The sequence below is a fragment of the Bacillus rossius genome, chromosome 2, assembly GCF_032445375.1.
Source record: "Bacillus rossius redtenbacheri isolate Brsri chromosome 2, Brsri_v3, whole genome shotgun sequence".
NCBI classification, from domain to species: domain Eukaryota; kingdom Metazoa; phylum Arthropoda; class Insecta; order Phasmatodea; family Bacillidae; genus Bacillus; species Bacillus rossius.
The window spans coordinates 94,607,013-94,624,899 of NC_086331.1; the positions used below are offsets into that span (position 1 = coordinate 94,607,013).

At 40.3% G+C, this 17,887-nt stretch overlaps 1 protein-coding gene across 1 annotated transcript; it reads left to right on the top strand.

The window, feature by feature from the left end:
• Positions 1-2,859: 2,859 nt before the first annotated feature.
• LOC134529478 (uncharacterized) lies at positions 2,860-7,203 on the top strand. The gene is made up of 2 exons (XM_063363610.1): positions 2,860-3,595; positions 3,909-7,203. Exons 1-2 carry the CDS (start codon positions 3,433-3,435, stop codon positions 6,098-6,100), a joined length of 2,355 nt encoding a protein of 784 aa, XP_063219680.1. The 5' UTR covers positions 2,860-3,432; the 3' UTR covers positions 6,101-7,203.
• Positions 7,204-17,887: the final 10,684 nt, after the last annotated feature.

Consider the following 17,887-nt stretch of genomic DNA (forward strand, 5'->3'; position numbering starts at 1 on the left):
TCTCAGACTACATTGTTATTTGTTATTGAAAATACCCCTTTGCATCTTTGCCTCTATTGTTAAGTATTTAAATGGAAAGAACCAGGTTTGACCTGGTGTGGCTTTCTGATTATGGTTATACATAGTTCTTAACTTACTTCAGGTGCATTCTTGGCTGGTTTCATAACATAGATAATAGAAGTTACAATCCAAAACCCTATTGTCTGTTTGAATAAGTTTCTCTATCTCTAATGACTTCATTGTTGACGAGTTAGGCCAAACTAGCTACCTTCTATTTTGTACAAAGTATAACTCGCCATGCATATTATTTTGAAATTTTGTACTGCATATTACAAAATTATTTATATTATTTGTTTACAATAAATTTGTGATCGCATTTGAATCTAGTTTGTGTGGAAGTACTGTTGTGTTAATATTATTTTGTGCATTTACTTTGAAAATTTGGATTTTAGAGCCCCTATACACTATTGCCATATTGTATTTGTTGTTTTATCCTTATTTAGTCAATTTGGTAGTATTAAAATACAAATATAAAACCTAGCACAATCCATGAACTTTAGGTAGATTAACATGCTATCTATAGAAAAAATTAAGGAAACCAGGATTTTTATGGTCTGTCACTATTGTATCGTCAACAAGTCACTGGCATCTCAATGTTAGGGAAGCTGGATCAATTTGAGCTCTTGTCTGATACAATAAGTCTTTCAATTAGGGAAAGTGCATAACATTGCAATGGTATAGAGTATTTCTCATTGCACATTTGTTTCATTCCCATTTATATTCCACTACTACACCACCATCTCACTTCATTTAGGCTGATCAGACAAGTTTTTCGTTTAGAGAGGACAGTCAGTTCCAGTCCAGTCTCATTTATGTTGACCTTGTGTGAAATGGATAACAATATGCCGATTATAAAGCTATATAATGAATTTGTATTAAGAATGCATTGTTTCATATTTAGACCCTCTGTAAATTAGTATATTTGTGTTTAAGAAGAAAAAGACAATTATAACATAAAATAGTTACATGTCTTTTGAGGGTTTTCAAGCACACATTTTTTTCTTGCAATAGTCCAAATCACAAGCACCAGCCATATATACTATAGCATTAAATAAGGAGAAAAGTACATCACAATACGAGCACAGGTCAAGTCTCATGGCTGTTCATTATGTTAATACCGGTTTCCTGTGCAACATACAAGTAGGAATTTTCTATTATAATATGTTAGTGTATTGTATATAGGTATATTAGTTTTTTTATTTCTATAAAATTTGTTTGAGGTTGAATGCAATTTTTTTCCTTGTGTGTATCAAGAATTTTAAGTTAATGTAATACCACATGATTATCTAGACCACTGATACCGTACACAATAACAGTGTCGTGATTTTTGAGAATGTCAACATCTGGAATGCAATAGAAAACCACACTCAAATTCTCAAGACATTGTTCAAATACAGATAAAGACATTGATGGGCAAGTGCTCATTTATGATACTCAAAAACAAACTTGAAGTGGCCATAACACAATGAGTTGTGAAAATTATATTTTAAAATGCTCAGTAATCGTGTCTCCTATGCAAGTGGGGTTTGGTTGTTATGGATTAAGTAAATATTAGCATACTTTCTGTGCTGAGCATAAGGAGATCACATCCAGATAGCTTGGGGAGCCTCAATTTAATTTATTCATTACAAGACGACATTGTCATTGTATTAATAATGGAACCTTTGTGCATTAGCTAGTCCCCTTTTCCCCATGTACTGATGTAGATGCATGCCTGCCTGCCACTATATCACATTCAAATTCCCCATTAAAATAAAATACATTGGACAGGAACCATGGACACCAGTGCTGGGCTTCCTATGACATTCATGTAAGTTTCATTCACTTTGCAAGCATACTGAAGACTTATTTAAATTTTACTTTCGTGACCATAATTAGTTTTAGAATAATAAAATAGTTTGTAGCCTAAATTAATGTTAGGCAAGTCTGGTACGCTGACCTGGGAAAACAACTGATGTCTAATTAGATTAATTAAATTATTTCTTTAACTTGGTTCATATATTTATATATTTAAATTTAGCTCAGTAGGGTGGAGAATATGGTTTCATTATTTTCCTGAATTGTTTAATTTTGTCGGCAGGCCTTTTTAATCTTATATATGATAGAAATTATAAGCAAATTTTTAACTGGTTTTTCAGCAATTGTACAAGCCAAATTATTAAGTAATATAATCAATTATCATTACATTAAAAATGACAAAAACTTACATTCTATGCCCTACCAGAGCACATCTTAAAAATAATTTCAAACAAAATAATATTACAATATCTATTTTTTTTATATAATCCAAAAATGACACATTACTAAGGACAAGCAAAACTTGACGAAAACAAGAAGATAGGAACAAGATCATTCCAATCCACAGATTAACACTTTCTAAGGGAGTGGTCAAGGGGCATTATGCACAAAGTGATCAAGAGGAAGTGTACGAGGGCATGATGTGATGAATTGGAACACAGTCACTGCACTTCACTGCGACTAGCTGACCAATGCAGCTGTAACATTATGGTATCAATTAAAGTGCAATACTCTTTTAAATTATAAATATACCATCAGTCATCCTAATTTCCAGAGGTATTTTAGGTCAATGATACATTTTATACATATTTCAGAACAATTATGGAAAATTTCGGTTTAATGTTTCAGAAATATTGATGGGACATTAGTGAAAACATTTCAGAAAGGTTACCATTTGATGTTGCATGGAGGTTTCATTGAAATATTTCACAGGTCGGACATTTTGACGTTTCTGAAATATATCTGAGATGTTTCAGGTAGGTTGGGAAATGTTTCAAAAATCTTACAATGTTTCAAAAGTTATATTTCTGAAACAAATCTAACATTTTGTGCTGTATGGGTAATTAAAGTCTTTTGTTTAATTAATATTTTTTTCAAAACAGACGTAGATCACAACTTACATCACAGGTCCAGATGACTTTCCATACATATTCCAGGGTTCGTACGGTCCTTAGAAGTTCTTAAAAAGTCCTTATTTTTGAATACTGTTTTTAAGGGCCCTTAAAAGTGCTTACTTTTTTACGTTTGTCGTGTTGACTTTAGAAGTTACTTTTTCCTTTGTTACGCATTGGATGTTACGTAACGGTAGTACGACTATGTTTTTATGGTACAAATATTGGGCCGAATAGCTTAGTAAATGTCGTACGATGTACCAGAATACTTTTGTTAGTGCACAAAATATACCGGAATTATCGGTTTACCGGCTTATAGTGCTCATAACTACTGAACAGAGCGCGCTGTAGTAGCTGTGTTAGTGTTTTGGCGCGTAAATGCAGAAGTTTCGTTGTTTTGACTTGGTGTGATTGTTTTTTCTTGTGAGAAAGGTTATCTGCTAGTGAATTTATCTTGACCGTGATGCCGGGGAAGTGTGTCTTTAACATACTTTGGCTCGAAAAAGAGCAGTACAAAAAGTGGCTTTCCCGTGACCCAGACAAGCACAAGGCAAGATGCCGATTGTGCTGTAAAGTTTTCGATATAGGGAATATGGGCGAATCGGCTTTGAAAGCACACATGGCAGGTGAGACGCGTGTATTTTTATAGGTTTTTCATGAAAATTTTTTGGTTGTCTTACATTTTTGTATGTCTACATAAGTTAAATTGTTTCATGTAAAAATAATTAAAAACGAAAATATGAATTTGTGAATGGTATTGGAAGTTGTTGGATTTGTGTGCGGTGGGATTATTTTCACCCAATGCATAACGAAGTACATTAATAAGGTTAACATTTTATTTGAAAACAATGTAGTTGGTATTGAATGTTTTTTGTTGTATTAATATGTCTGTTATAAATGTAAAATAACTTATGTATTTTCGAAATTTTTTTTTATTAGGGTCGAAGCACTCTTCATTAGTTGAAGAGAAAACCAAGACCGTTGCGATAAAAGAGTTTTTCAGTCCCATGAACTTACCTAATCAAACTTCTTCAACCTCAAATGCTGCAGGTGTATGCAAGCCAGCTACAGAAGCAAGTGGTAGTTTGAATTTGTTTACCACTGGGAAAGACGTTCTGGATGCAGAAATTTTGTGGACTTTAAAGTGTATTTGTAATAACTATTCGTACAAGTCTTGTGAGGATTCATCTCAACTTTTTGCTAGAATGTTTCCAGACAGTTTAGTCGCACGACAGTTCTCTTGCGGTGAAAAGAAAGTGGCATATTTGTGTCATTTTGGTTTGGCTCCCCATTTCCAGACACTTTTATTCAAATCTTTTCAGGACACTAGTCACTATGTCTTGCTGTTTGACGAAACACTGAATAAAAGCACCCAGCAAAAACAAATGGACATCCATATTAGATTCTGGCATACTGACAATTCAGTGAGAACACGTTATGTTACTTCAGCTTTCATTGGTCATGCCACAGCTGATGATTTACTGAAGGCGTTTTACAAATGTACAGAGAAGCTTGATTTATCAAAATTGATTCAGGTATCAATGGATGGACCATCAGTTAATTGGAAGTTTTTCAAACTGTTGCAGGAAAACATGAGAAAAGAGTTTAATTTTGAGTGCATTGATGTTGGTTCTTGTGGGCTTCACACTTTGAATAATTCATTCAAAAAGGGCGAATCTGCAACAGAGTGGGGTATTTCATCTGTTCTGACATCTCTTTACTCTTTGTTCAAAGATGCCCCAGCACGAAGGGATGACTTTGAAAAATTATCCACAACACATAAAATGCCAGTCAAATTTTGCAGCTGCCGCTGGTTGGAAAATGTTCCATCAGCTGAACGGGCATTAGAAGTTTGGAATGATGTAACAGAGTATGTGGGAAAAGTTGAAAAAGGTTTACTTTCAAAAGTGACATGCAAGTCCTTCGGTGTTGTCGCTGGAGCAACACAAGATAACCTGATGACTGTGAAGCTCAATTTTTTTCTCTCCGTGGCAAAAGTTCTAAAGCCATTTTTGGAAAAATACCAGAGTGACAAACCATTGTTACCCTTCTTCGCACAGGATGTTCTTCAACTTGTAAAAAAGTGTGTTCAACTGTACAAAGTCTTGAAACCTGCTCATTTTGATCGTATTTCTAGTGTTGAAAAATTGAGCAAGTTTGATTTTTCAAGCAAAAGTTTCCATGCTTCAGCAAGTGATGTTAGTGTAGGGTTTGTTGGAGATAAACTTCTGAAAGAGAAACTCTTTAAACAACAGGTAACTGAAAAGCAAGTAGTGGTTCTAAAGTATGAGTGCCAAAAGTTTGTTTTGACTATGTTGGAGAGTTTGATGGCTAAGTGTCCTGTAAATTATTCACTTGTGAGGAATGCAGCCTGTATTGATCCATCGCAAATGGCAAGAGATTCTGCTAGCTGTAGTCGTAAAATGAAGTGTGTTCTTACATATTTTGTACAAAAGAAAGCGATTGCAGCAGAGGATTGTGATGATATTTTAATACAGTTCAATGACTTCCTAGAGAATGTTGTTGGACCATCATCATCAGAGTTCCTGAACTATGATAGGAATGAAGGTCTTGACAGCTTCCTTAGTGGCTATTTTTTAAGAACAGCATATGGAAAGGTATGGAATGTCATTAAAATGTTGCTAATTCTCTCACATGGACAAGCATCAGTGGAAAGAGGTTTTTCCATCAACAAAGCCTTAGAAGTTGAAAATCTGAAGGAATCGTCTTATGTAGCCCGCCGCACTGTACATGACTACATCACTTACTGTGGTACCATACATGACATACCTATTACCAAAGAATTGAGGGCGTCTGCATCATCTGCCCGAATGAAATATATGCAGCATTTGGAGGAGGAAAATGCCAAGAAAATTTCTGCCAGTGCACAGGAGAAGAGAAAGGAAATGTTTGATGAAATTGAAGTTTTGAAAAAGAGGAGGGTTCTTTTGGAGAAGGAAATTGACACATCTGAAACATCAGTTAATAATCTTTCACAAAAAGCAGAAACTTCCAGAAATATTGAACTGTTTATCAAGTGCAATGCTGTTAGGAAAGAAATCTCTGTAAAGAAGCAGGAGCTGAGTGATCTCAAAACTAAAATTAGTGACTTGCAAAATCTGACTAAATAGACCTGGTTTCAAACTAATTTCATATAAAGTACTTGACTATTGATTCACACTAGTGCCGTCTTATCATGGAGCTACGAACACTTTGGTGAAAACTGTTAAATGTGTGAATGTTGTATTATAATTTTTTTACTATCAAGTCGATCAACATATAAGAAAGTTTGTGTTCGCAAAGTATTTTTAAATTGGTAAGTTCAAGGCGTTTGTTTAGGCCTATTTTAAACTGCATGACTATGTATAATTAGTACTTACACCACTTGATTTCTTTGTTATATTAATACATTTTTTGCCAACGTGCAGAATATTCTTGTATTAAAACTTGTAGATCAATGCTAAAAGGTCCTTAAAAAAACTATAATCAAGTCCTTAAAAGTCCTTATTTTTTAATGACCTAAGAGAGTACGAACCATGTATTCCCTGTAGCTTGTCAAGTGACTACTAAAAAACAATTCCAGTCCCTTAGTTAAATTTTTAACTATTCTGAGGAATTTTTCCGGGAGGATGGCCACAGTAACCCTGGGATGACTTCAATGCCTGAGGTCAAATTTCTAGTTATCAAACATCCAAAAGTATATAAAAATAAAGCCTAAACACACAGTCTGGGTCCGACCAGCAGGCGTTAAATTATTCCATCTCACCCTTCACATAGAATTCTGCGAGTTGCAGATGACGCGACTGCATGCAGCAACAATCGAACAATAATTGACTGTACAACGTAGCTACCTTCCCTTACAAAGTTGAAAACAAAAGGAAAACAGCCCTGTGTGCCAGCCGACCAACCACAAGACAGAACCGGACACATGACGACATAAGAAAAAATATATGCTATAATTATTCTTCTTTAAAGGTCTGGAGCATCACATCACACCACAGCATATCTCGTCCTGATTGGCTGGTGAAAAAGGTATCCAGCCAGCATTCTGATCTATTGCTGCACAGCCAGCAGATAGGTGATAGGTTTTCACAACAATGTGTTAACTTGAGGCGTGAAAAATAACTTTCAGGTGCTGAAGTGTCATGCCCCTGTCTTTCTTTCATTATGCTTCTAGAATTTTACAGCATAGTAAACCAGAAGATGCTTTGAAAATATAACAGGAAAAAAAAAACTGTCAGATACTGAATATGGATGATAACCTGTCTTCAACATCATATAAGTTGTAATAATAAGAGAGTTAAAGGATTAAGAAAAGCAATGTTTTTCTCTTAACATTAAAGAAGCGAGTGGCTTTCATTGCCGTCCAAAAAAAAGGTTCAGAAAAATTCTGTTCGTAACACAAGCCCGACTGGTTGTACTTTACAATAAGCATGCTATGAGAGCAGTGACCTCAATTGAGTCTTGTCAACACCGACAGCATTGTTTTGGCCAGTCTGTCATAATAAGAAGACTATATATCCCAAGAATACTTATACACTAGCCCACTTCCTTCACAAGTATTTTCACATATTATAACAAGTGCAGTAAACTGCAGCTGCAATTCATTGAAATAATGTCATGTGCATCATTTTAATTCAAAGGAAGTACAAATGGAACAGTGTGTACAAAAAAACTTACATCAGAAAATGAAAGCATTTTCAGTTTTATCTATATTGTTACGATCGCGCTTGGCTGCAGTGCTTGGCATCGCCGCGCTCGTTCGGCCTGTCTGCGCCCCCTTCCACCTGCATCCTCTCCCTGGTATCTCGTGTCATACTATCGCGCGACATCCTGACCGTCGCAGCGTGCACCTGCCTCAGATCGAGTTACTTAAAAGAGGCCGCACTGCGGAATAAAAGGACTCAGACATGTTTATCGGCGCGTTTTGTGGGAACCCGATGCTTGTTGCGTTTATCGGCGTTCTTTGAGCAGCCGCCGCGTCCTTCGAGGACTCATGACGCGTTTCTGGGCATTTAGACGGCGAAGGTCGCGCGATATCTCGGAGACATGCCCGATTGTTCTGGACGGGAACCCAAGGGTTATATAAGGAGGTTGGGCCGACCTTCGAGTCAGAGAGACTGAGTGGGGAGTTCTCCCGCGGCTGAGTTTCCGGGCGATAGAGTGGCGAAGTCCTTGGACGAAGGTTCCAGGGCAGGGAGTGAGAGAGTTCAGTGGAGTCGGGAGTTTTCCCGCGGTGGAGTTTCCGGGCGATAGAGTCGCGGGCGCGGCGGAGTCCCGAGTGAAGTTGCGAGCGAGTCGTCGTGTGGGATCTCGGCGAAGGCAAGTGTCGTCGGCGGCGGCGGAGTGCGGCGACGGAGTCCCGCGGCGGAGACCCACGAGGGGTGCTGCGGCGAGAGTTGCGCCAGAGGTGCGGCCCAGCGAGGTGTGTGGAACGAGTGAATGGGGAATTGACATTTCTTTAAGTGTAATTAATTATTTGCTAATTTAGAAGATTATTTGTAAGTGACAAGTAGTGGTAATAAATAAAACTGTGTGTGTGATAAAAATCTTTAATTGGGCTATCCTTTACGAACCCGCAGGGAAATCGTAACATTTTGGTGTCAGAAGTGGGATAGCCCTAATTAACAGATTTTGGATTTTGTTACATTATTAGAATAATAGTTAAGGATAGAATTTAGTTTACGAGAATAGTTAGTGTTTAGAACTTTAGTGAATTTGAAATTTTCTACAGGTAGTTTGAGTATACTGTAGTCAGTGTTAGTTTTGAATGTAATTGAGTTATTGTTAGTTAAATTAGAAGGTTCGGCTAGGTCATTTAAAATTAAGAACAGTATTAGAAAAAAAAATTATTTAGGCTTGTAGTATATGTGGACAAGAAAGATGGCTGCCGATGAGCTTAAGAATGTCCTGGCATTCTTGGCCGAACTGAAGAGTGGCCAGGATGAAATGAAGAATGAAATGAAGAGTAACAGGGAAGAAATGAAGAATGAAATGAAGAGTAACAGGGAAGAAATGAAGAATGAAATGAAGAGTAACAGGGAAGAAATGAAGAATGAAATGAAGAGTAACAGGGAGGAAATAAAGAATGGCCAGGAGAAAATGGAGAATAGGCTGGACGAGATGAAGAGTAGCCAGTAAGAAATGAAGAATGAAATGAAGAATAGCCAGGAGAAAATGGAGAATAGGCTGGACGAGATGAAGAGTAGCCAGGAAGAAATGAAGAATGAAATGAAGAGTGGCCAGGAAGAAATGAAGAATAAAATTGATAATTGCCAAGAAGAGATGAAAAAGAAGATCGATGAAACCAGCAACCAGTTGGAAGGCAAAGTACAGTGTTTAGAGCAACATGTGGCAGAACATGAAGAACTAGTAGCACAACAGCTGGCCCAACTCGAGCACACCACAGAACAGCGAATATCAGCGGTAACCGAAGAATGGCGCCGGATGCTCAAGGATGCTACATGTGCTACGAAACGAAGCAGTTATTCTGGAGATGTGAAGGTGGAAGGCGCAACCTGTCATTCAAAGTTCAAGCCACCCACCTTCGATGGCCAAACCTCGTGGGCTGTCTACAGAAGACAGTTTGAGGCAGCTTCTGAGGTAAATGGCTGGGACGAGGAGGAGAAGGCTACAGCACTCGTCCTGGCCCTGCGAGGACCTCCACTCGAGCTACTTCAGACCATACCAGTACCAGAGTAGAAGAATTATGCAGTACTGGTGGAAGCTCTCGAGTTAAGGTATGGCGACCGACACATGGGCGAGGTATACAGAACAGCCCTGAAGACACGTCAGCAGCGGCCCTCAGAAACATTCCAGGAATTCGAGGCAGACATTGAGCGTCTTGTGTACCTCGCTTATCCAGATGCACCAACAGAATTTCGACAACAGCTGGCAACCAGTGCATTTATAGACGGGATCAGAGATGCAGAAGTACAGCAGACTCTTCGTTTGGCCCGGCACAAGAAGAGCTGCGATGCCTTGGTCCATGCCTTGGAAATTGAAGCGGCACGCAGTGCTTCAAGAAACACCAGCATTAGGACAAGGAGAACTGGACTGGAGCCATATACTGAAGGAAATGCCAGAAACAACACTAATGAAGGAGATATCATCAGGGCATTGAAGAAGTTGCTAAATGATTCTCTGGGTACCCAGGCCCGAAGAGTAGGACGCCCACGGTGCTTTGTCTGCCAAGAATTAGGACACATCCAGCGGGAATGCCCGACACACAAGAAGACATCACAGAAAGAAGACAAGCGAGAAGAACAGGGAAACGGGCAGTAGCTGGTGTGAGGGGGCACACGCCAGCTCTACGGAAAATGGTAGCCCCTAGGGTTTTCCCAGTATCCTTACTTCGCAGAGGTCAGGACAGTTTCTTGCTTAATGGATGGATCAATGGTAGACAGTGTTTACTCACTGTTGACACAGGGGCATCAGTGTCTATCATCCGCTCAGACCTTGTGAGTAGGGACAAACTGAAGAGAACACCCATTCCATACAGGCTTAAAACAGCCACTGGGGACACTGCACCAGTGCATGGATGGTTGGAATCGGAAGTAAGGATTGGGACTTGGACATTACCACAGAAATTTCTTGTTGCCGATATCACTGATGAAGTAATTCTAGGAGTGGACATAATGAATCAGTATGGATTTGTTATTGACATGGAGGGACAGATACTGCGTATAAAAGGGGAAGAGGTGGCTTTGTTTACCCCTGATCAATTGGAAGTTCCTGTAATGCAGGTAGTAGTTAGCGAATCTGTGTCAATTCCAGCAAACCATGAGCAGATTGTAGCTGCTAGAATAACGGGAGACCCTAGGGGCAACATGAGCTACCTGATTGAGCCGGATATGACTTTAGGATTGGAGAAGCTCCTGATTGCTCGAAGCATTGCTAAGGTCGGCGAGGTTGTACCAGTCAGGGTAGCCAACCTTGATTCGCGAACGAGGGTTCTGAAACAGGGAGACCCAATAGCTAGCTGTGAACCAGTCTCTTGGGTAGGCCTGTATGAGTCTTCTTCACCTAGCATACATACCGAGCAGAGACTTAATCCTAATTTAGAACAGTTATTGGAGCGAAGCCAAGATAATCTGACAAGTGAAGAGATGGAAGAAGTTACTTCTTTCCTGTTGAGAAATCAAGATGTTTTTTCCTTAGGGGACACTGACCTTGGAAGAACCAGCATTGTGTATCACCGCATTAACACTGGCGATACCGAACCAATCCGACAAGCACCACGGCGACTTCCTCTAGCGAAACAAGAAGAGGCAGAGAAGATGATTGCAAGTATGATGGAGGGTGGTGTCATAGAGCCTTCTGCAAGTCCTTGGGCTTCCCCAGTCGTTCTGGTAGCGAAGAAGGATGGCCAATTGAGGTTCTGTGTGGATTACCGGAAGCTGAATGATGTCACCAAAAAGGACAGCTACCCCCTCCCACGGATCGATGACACACTTGACACACTCTCTGGCACCAGATGGTTCTCTACGCTGGACCTAAAGAGTGGTTACTGGCAAGTGGAGCTGCACCCCGAGGATAAAGAGAAGACTGCTTTCTCAACAGGAAGTGGGCTGTTTCAGTTTACTGTGTTACCATTCGGATTATGTAATGCACCCGCAACCTTTGAGAGATTGATGGAACTTGTGCTGCATGGCTTGACTTGGAAAACATGTCTAGTGTACCTGGACGACATTATTGTGGTGGGAAATACTGTAAAGGAGCATTTAAAGAACCTCCAGGACGTATTTGACAGGCTTCGCCATGCACAGCTCAAGTTAAGTCCAAAGAAGTGCTTCTTGTTTCAACATGAGGTAACATTCCTCGGACATATTGTATCACAGGTTGGGGTCCGAACAGACCCTGAGAAGATCCGGTCTGTAAAGGAGTGGCCACGGCCTGAAAACAAGCATGATGTAAGGAGCTTCTTGGGTCTCTGTACCTACTATAGGAGGTTTGTACCTGGGTTCGCAGCCATTGCAAAGCCTCTGCATGAGCTGACCGAGGAAAGGAGGCAATTTCTGTGGACGCCAACATGCGAGACTTCCTTTCAAGACCTGAAGAAAGCCCTGTGTACAAGCCCTATTCTCGCCTATCCCCGTCAACATGGAGACTATATCCTTGACACAGATGCAAGTGGAAGGGGGTTGGGAGCTGTACTTTCCCAAGTCCAGGATGGGAATGAAAGAGTCATAGCATACTACAGTAAAGTTTTGTCTAAGCCTGAAAGTAACTATTGTGTCACAAGAAGAGAACTTCTGGCTCTAGTAAAATCCTTCCGACATTTCCACAAATATCTGTATGGTAGGAGATTCCTTTTACGAACTGACCATGCTGCACTTAAGTGGCTGTTACAGTTCAAGAATCCAGAGGGACAACTTGCTAGGTGGATTGAACAGATACAGCAATATGATTGTAAGATTGAACACAGGAAGGGCCGAATTCATAGCAATGCCGATGCTCTTTCTCGAAGACCTTGCAAGGTAGACTGCAACCACTGCAAAAGAGCAGAGAAAAATGAGGGAATCGAAGATATTCGGCGAACTATTATAACAAACGGTGAAGACAAATGGGACAATGCCAGCTTGAAATCGGCTCAGCATCAAGACCCTGACCTGGGACCCATTATAAGCTGGATGGAAAAGGGTACTGGACGTCCATCATGGCAGGAGGTATCTAGTGACCGAAAGGAAATGAAGGCTTATTGGGCACAATGGGATTCTTTAAGGCTTGTGGATGGGCTGCTCATGAGGGCATGGGAAAGTCCAAATGGAAAAGTAGTTAAGATGCAACTATTACTTCCAAAGAGTCTAGTAGCAGAGGTGTTGAAAGAAATCCACGATGTTACTTCTGGCGGACACCTAGGAGTTAACAAAACTCTGGGTAAGACCCGCCTACGCTACTATTGGTTGAAATGTCGCCAGGATGTGGAGGCATGGTGTAGAAAATGCGAAACATGCTCGGCTAGGAAAAGACCACAACATTGTAGTCGCGGAAAAATGCAAGCCTATAATGTCGGAGCTCCATTTGAAAGGATAGCAATCGACATCGCTGGGCCATTCCCCAAGACTAAAGATGGTAACCGGTATATTCTGGTAGTGATGGATTACTTCAGTAAGTGGCCAGAGGCTTATGCACTTCCCAACCAGGAGGCTACCACCATTGCAGATACACTAGTCAACAACTTCATTTGTAGATTTGGGGTACCAATGGAGCTTCACTCAGACCAAGGCCGCAACTTCGAGTCCACAGTGTTTCAGGAGGTGTGCCGGTTACTAGGCATAAATAAAACCAGGACTACAGCCCTACATCCTCAGTCGGATGGCATGGTGGAAAGGTTCAACCGAACTCTAGAGGAACACCTTGCCAAGGTCGTGGCCGAACATCAGCAAGATTGGGATCAACATATTCAGTTATTCCTGATGGCTTATAGGGCTGCCATTCATGACTCGACTGGGCAGACTCCTGCAAGTTTTGTATTTGGACGGGAGTTGAGGCTACCCTGTGACATCAAGTTCGGTCATCCTCACCAAGAGTCGACCAGCACTACCGACTATGTCAATCGCTTGGAGGAACGAATGACATTTATACATGACGAAGCCCGTAGGAACCTCCGAATAGCGACAAACCGAATGAAGACAAGGTACGACATGAAGGCTAACTCGGCAGGATACCACGAAGGCGATTTAGTGTGGCTGTATAACCCTCAGCGAAGGAAGGGCAGGTGTCCTAAGCTTCAGACAGCATGGGAAGGCCCGTATGAAGTATTGAAACGGTTAAATGATGTGGTGTACCGTATCCAGAGGCGGAAAAGAGGACGAATGAAAGTGGTGCATCTAGACCGATTGAAGGGATATGCGGGAAGAAATGAATTACCTGTTCGGGACGAACAGGTTTAAGGAGGGGGCAATGTTACGATCGCGCTTGGCTGCAGTGCTTGGCATCGCCGCGCTCGTTCGGCCTGTCTGCGCCCCCTTCCACCTGCATCCTCTCCCTGGTATCTCGTGTCATACTATCGCGCGACATCCTGACCGTCGCAGCGCGCACCTGCCTCAGATCGAGTTACTTAAAAGAGGCCGCACTGCGGAATAAAAGGACTCAGACATGTTTATCGGCGCGTTTTGTGGGAACCCGATGCTTGTTGCGTTTATCGGCGTTCTTTGAGCAGCCGCCGCGTCCTTCGAGGACTCACGACGCGTTTCTGGGCATTTAGACGGCGAAGGTCGCGCGATATCTCGGAGACATGCCCGATTGTTCTGGACGGGAACCCAAGGGTTATATAAGGAGGTTGGGCCGACCTTCGAGTCAGAGAGACTGAGTGGGGAGTTCTCCCGCGGCTGAGTTTCCGGGCGATAGAGTGGCGAAGTCCTTGGACGAAGGTTCCAGGGCAGGGAGTGAGAGAGTTCAGTGGAGTCGGGAGTTTTCCCGCGGTGGAGTTTCCGGGCGATAGAGTCGCGGGCGCGGCGGAGTCCCGAGTGAAGTTGCGAGCGAGTCGTCGTGTGGGATCTCGGCGAAGGCAAGTGTCGTCGGCGGCGGCGGAGTGCGGCGACGGAGTCCCGCGGCGGAGACCCACGAGGGGTGCTGCGGCGAGAGTTGCGCCAGAGGTGCGGCCCAGCGAGGTGTGTGGAACGAGTGAATGGGGAATTGACATTTCTTTAAGTGTAATTAATTATTTGCTAATTTAGAAGATTATTTGTAAGTGACAAGTAGTGGTAATAAATAAAACTGTGTGTGTGATAAAAATCTTTAATTGGGCTATCCTTTACGAACCCGCAGGGAAATCGTAACAATATTTTTAACCTCAGATTTATCAAACACTTAATTTTTTAGAATAAAATTGTGGAACACACAGTAAAAAGCAGTTGTGAAATATTTCCTGATTGCTGTGAAAAATGTAGTTGTATCACCTTCAGTCAGTGTTCCAATAACCATAAAAGAATAAGAAGAAGAAGATACAACTGTTTCTGAAGTAATACATGACTAATGCAGTGAATTAAACTTGCTGCCACAGGTTTCATAAATTTTGAGAAAAGTTCTTGCAACAGTTCACACATTAACTTTTTTAAGATGTGGGTCTGAGATGATGCTGACCGTAAAACTAGATTTGCTCTCAAAACAAGGAGTCAAGTGAAGCAAAATATAACAAAAAATAAGCTTTGTTTAAAGGTGCACACAATACCTTACTGATAGGAAACCTTACTGTTAAATTTCCTTTTCTTTCCTCTTGCCCTACTTGTTTTGTCAGTTGCACATTTATTTGGGCAAAATGAAGTTTTGAATTTTGATCCACTCACAGTAGACTCACTTGCTATCTGTTAACACTAACAGTCCTTATCACACGCAGACTTATTTGCAGGACTACACATTGCTTTACTGCATGTGGCAACTGGAAGTATAGCAGCACTCTGTGCTGATGTTTCAGGTGCATTAAGTACAGAATCATTACAACCCTTTAGTTAAGGTATTTTGAATTTCTCTATAGAGGAATACTTATTCTCAAAGCATACCTCATGATTAAAAACAATAATGGATCCCATTGCTCTACAAATCTAAGAAGGCTTCTCACGACTGATAAACAACACCTCTTGCACACATGCTTAAATATATTTTTTTGCTTCTTTGCCATGTAACACTTGAAACATTTGTAATTCATCCTTTTTCTACTCTTCATTCAATATAATAGTATACATCAATCAAAATTTCATTAATGTTACACGACAGGCTAGCAACTGCCTTTTCTGCTGCCAAATTTATTAAATGGCAGAGTGACCAACTGTCTTGCTTCTCTTTCAAAATAGCTACTTTGTCATTTTTAATCCCCAATGTAGTGGGGGGTGTTATCTGCAGAAAATGCACAGTAGATGCTCCAAGGGAAATTTTAAATAGGCACTCTATTTCTGATATAACTCAGCTAAAAATATTTTTGTCTGTTGCATCTCCCTGCAGACTTGGCCATGAATGCAGTTTTGACGCTGAAATCTTTCATTGTAAAATGTAACTACAAGTGGGTACAAATGTATTTATAATCATTGCTTCCATCTATAGTGATCTAAAATGATTATTTCTGTGAAGTGCACACAATATTCTTAGTTACATCTGCAGTCATTTCTTGCACAATCACCGTAGTTTTTGTTCAACCACAACTGTATCGTTTTGCAATCTTGGACTTTGGGAACATTTTGTAAAATAATGCTCCAACATGATCAGAAACACTAGTGGAGTTTTATGTTCAATAAAAAAAATTGGTAAAAAATCACTTTGCGTGTGTTGTATCACTTTCCGCATTTTCAATTCAAACAAAATAGTCAATAAGATTTGTACATATTTTTTTTTCTTTACGCATAGTGCTGGAAACAAGTTTCACACTGTTGAAATTAACCATATTATCATTCTAGCCACCATGTCTCATATTCAGAGTAACAAAACAAAGCTTATTGATTATGCAAGCAGTCCTGATTCAACTAGTGGTTTATGTAAATGAGAAACAATGAAATCGGGATGTATATTTCTGGCCCCAGTCTAGGCCACAAACAACAGTATTAATTATGTCGCTACTATTTAGGCCTATTATTTTTTACACATGGTCATTAACCTTAGTGTTATTTCAATGGACATTTTAATGTTAGTTTTTAATTATGTTTTTTATATCAGCTCAGCAGAGTATGCAGGTAAAATTAATTTATAAATGTTCAAGGCACTCTCGATTTCTAACTTTATTGTAAGGTAGGCAAGTGTTAGTAAGTGTGAACTAGAATGATATTTGGGTGAGTGCTGCAGGAACTTTTGGTGGTGAGCTTTCATATTTAAATCGTATGGTGACACTAGTGGAACTACTCAGCTCTTGCAGGGTGTGCTGGCGCCAACAGGTGGTATTACTGTGCATCTGAAAAAAGGTGTTTTGCGGGTTCCAGCGGTGTGTATGAGACGGCCAGCGAGGGAAGCGGTTGAAGTGGAGTGGGCACAGCAGTCGGTTGGTGCCGGGACGAGGCTCCGAGGCCCACACAAACTTTATTAACGGTCGCTGCGATGAACAGCGACATGTGTTTGGAAGCCAATTGTAGTTTTTGTCAAGACATCTTTCACATGCTACAGGCGGATTTTCTGTTTACCGAAGATGAACTGTAAGTTTAAATATTTCTAATTTTTTACCGGTTCAAGTCATGTCCTACCTGAAACCCAAGGACAGCTCCACAAAAAAGAATGGGATTGACCTGTGAGGTGATTCCATTGCAGAACTATGGCGAGTTTTTCGCTAAGAAGAAGTTTCACATAGCAATTTTCAAGTGAATTAGTTGTGCCCCAGCTGACTCATTCAACTCAACCTGGACTTGATTTAATAGAGCCTGCACTAGTTTTTGAACAATTTTAATTTGGTCTCAATATAATGCCGCCATTAGGAAGAACTTACGCCTGTTACATACATTTATTATTTCGCACACTGAAGAATTTCGGTGCAGAAAATAGACTAATAAATATATCTGTAGTATCTACTGAAAAAAACTGCATTTGACACTAAATATTCTAACCTTCTTTTCTGGCTCGTGTCATAAGCAAAGATAATTTACATAGTTTAAATTCAAGTAATTTAATAACTTATGTAGTGTATCCTTTAACGGAAACTGTTATTTTATAATTTTTAAGGCATCCAAATGTCTTTACAGTTAGAGATTGTTACAACCCTAATTACAGTTTTCCCCATGCATTCCAGTAATTTGTTATAAATTTTTTTTCAAATTTCAGGTTGGATGTAAAATTTTTTCCTTTCAGAAGTTATTGTGAACGTAATTCACCGGGTTTATTGTTTTTATTTTTAAAATTAATAATTTTATTTTGGAAGTAATTTTTTTTGCTGGCTTCTTTGTGTGGGAAGGCATGCTGACATAATTCTCCTTCGTTATTTCCACAACCGAGGCTTTGTTTCA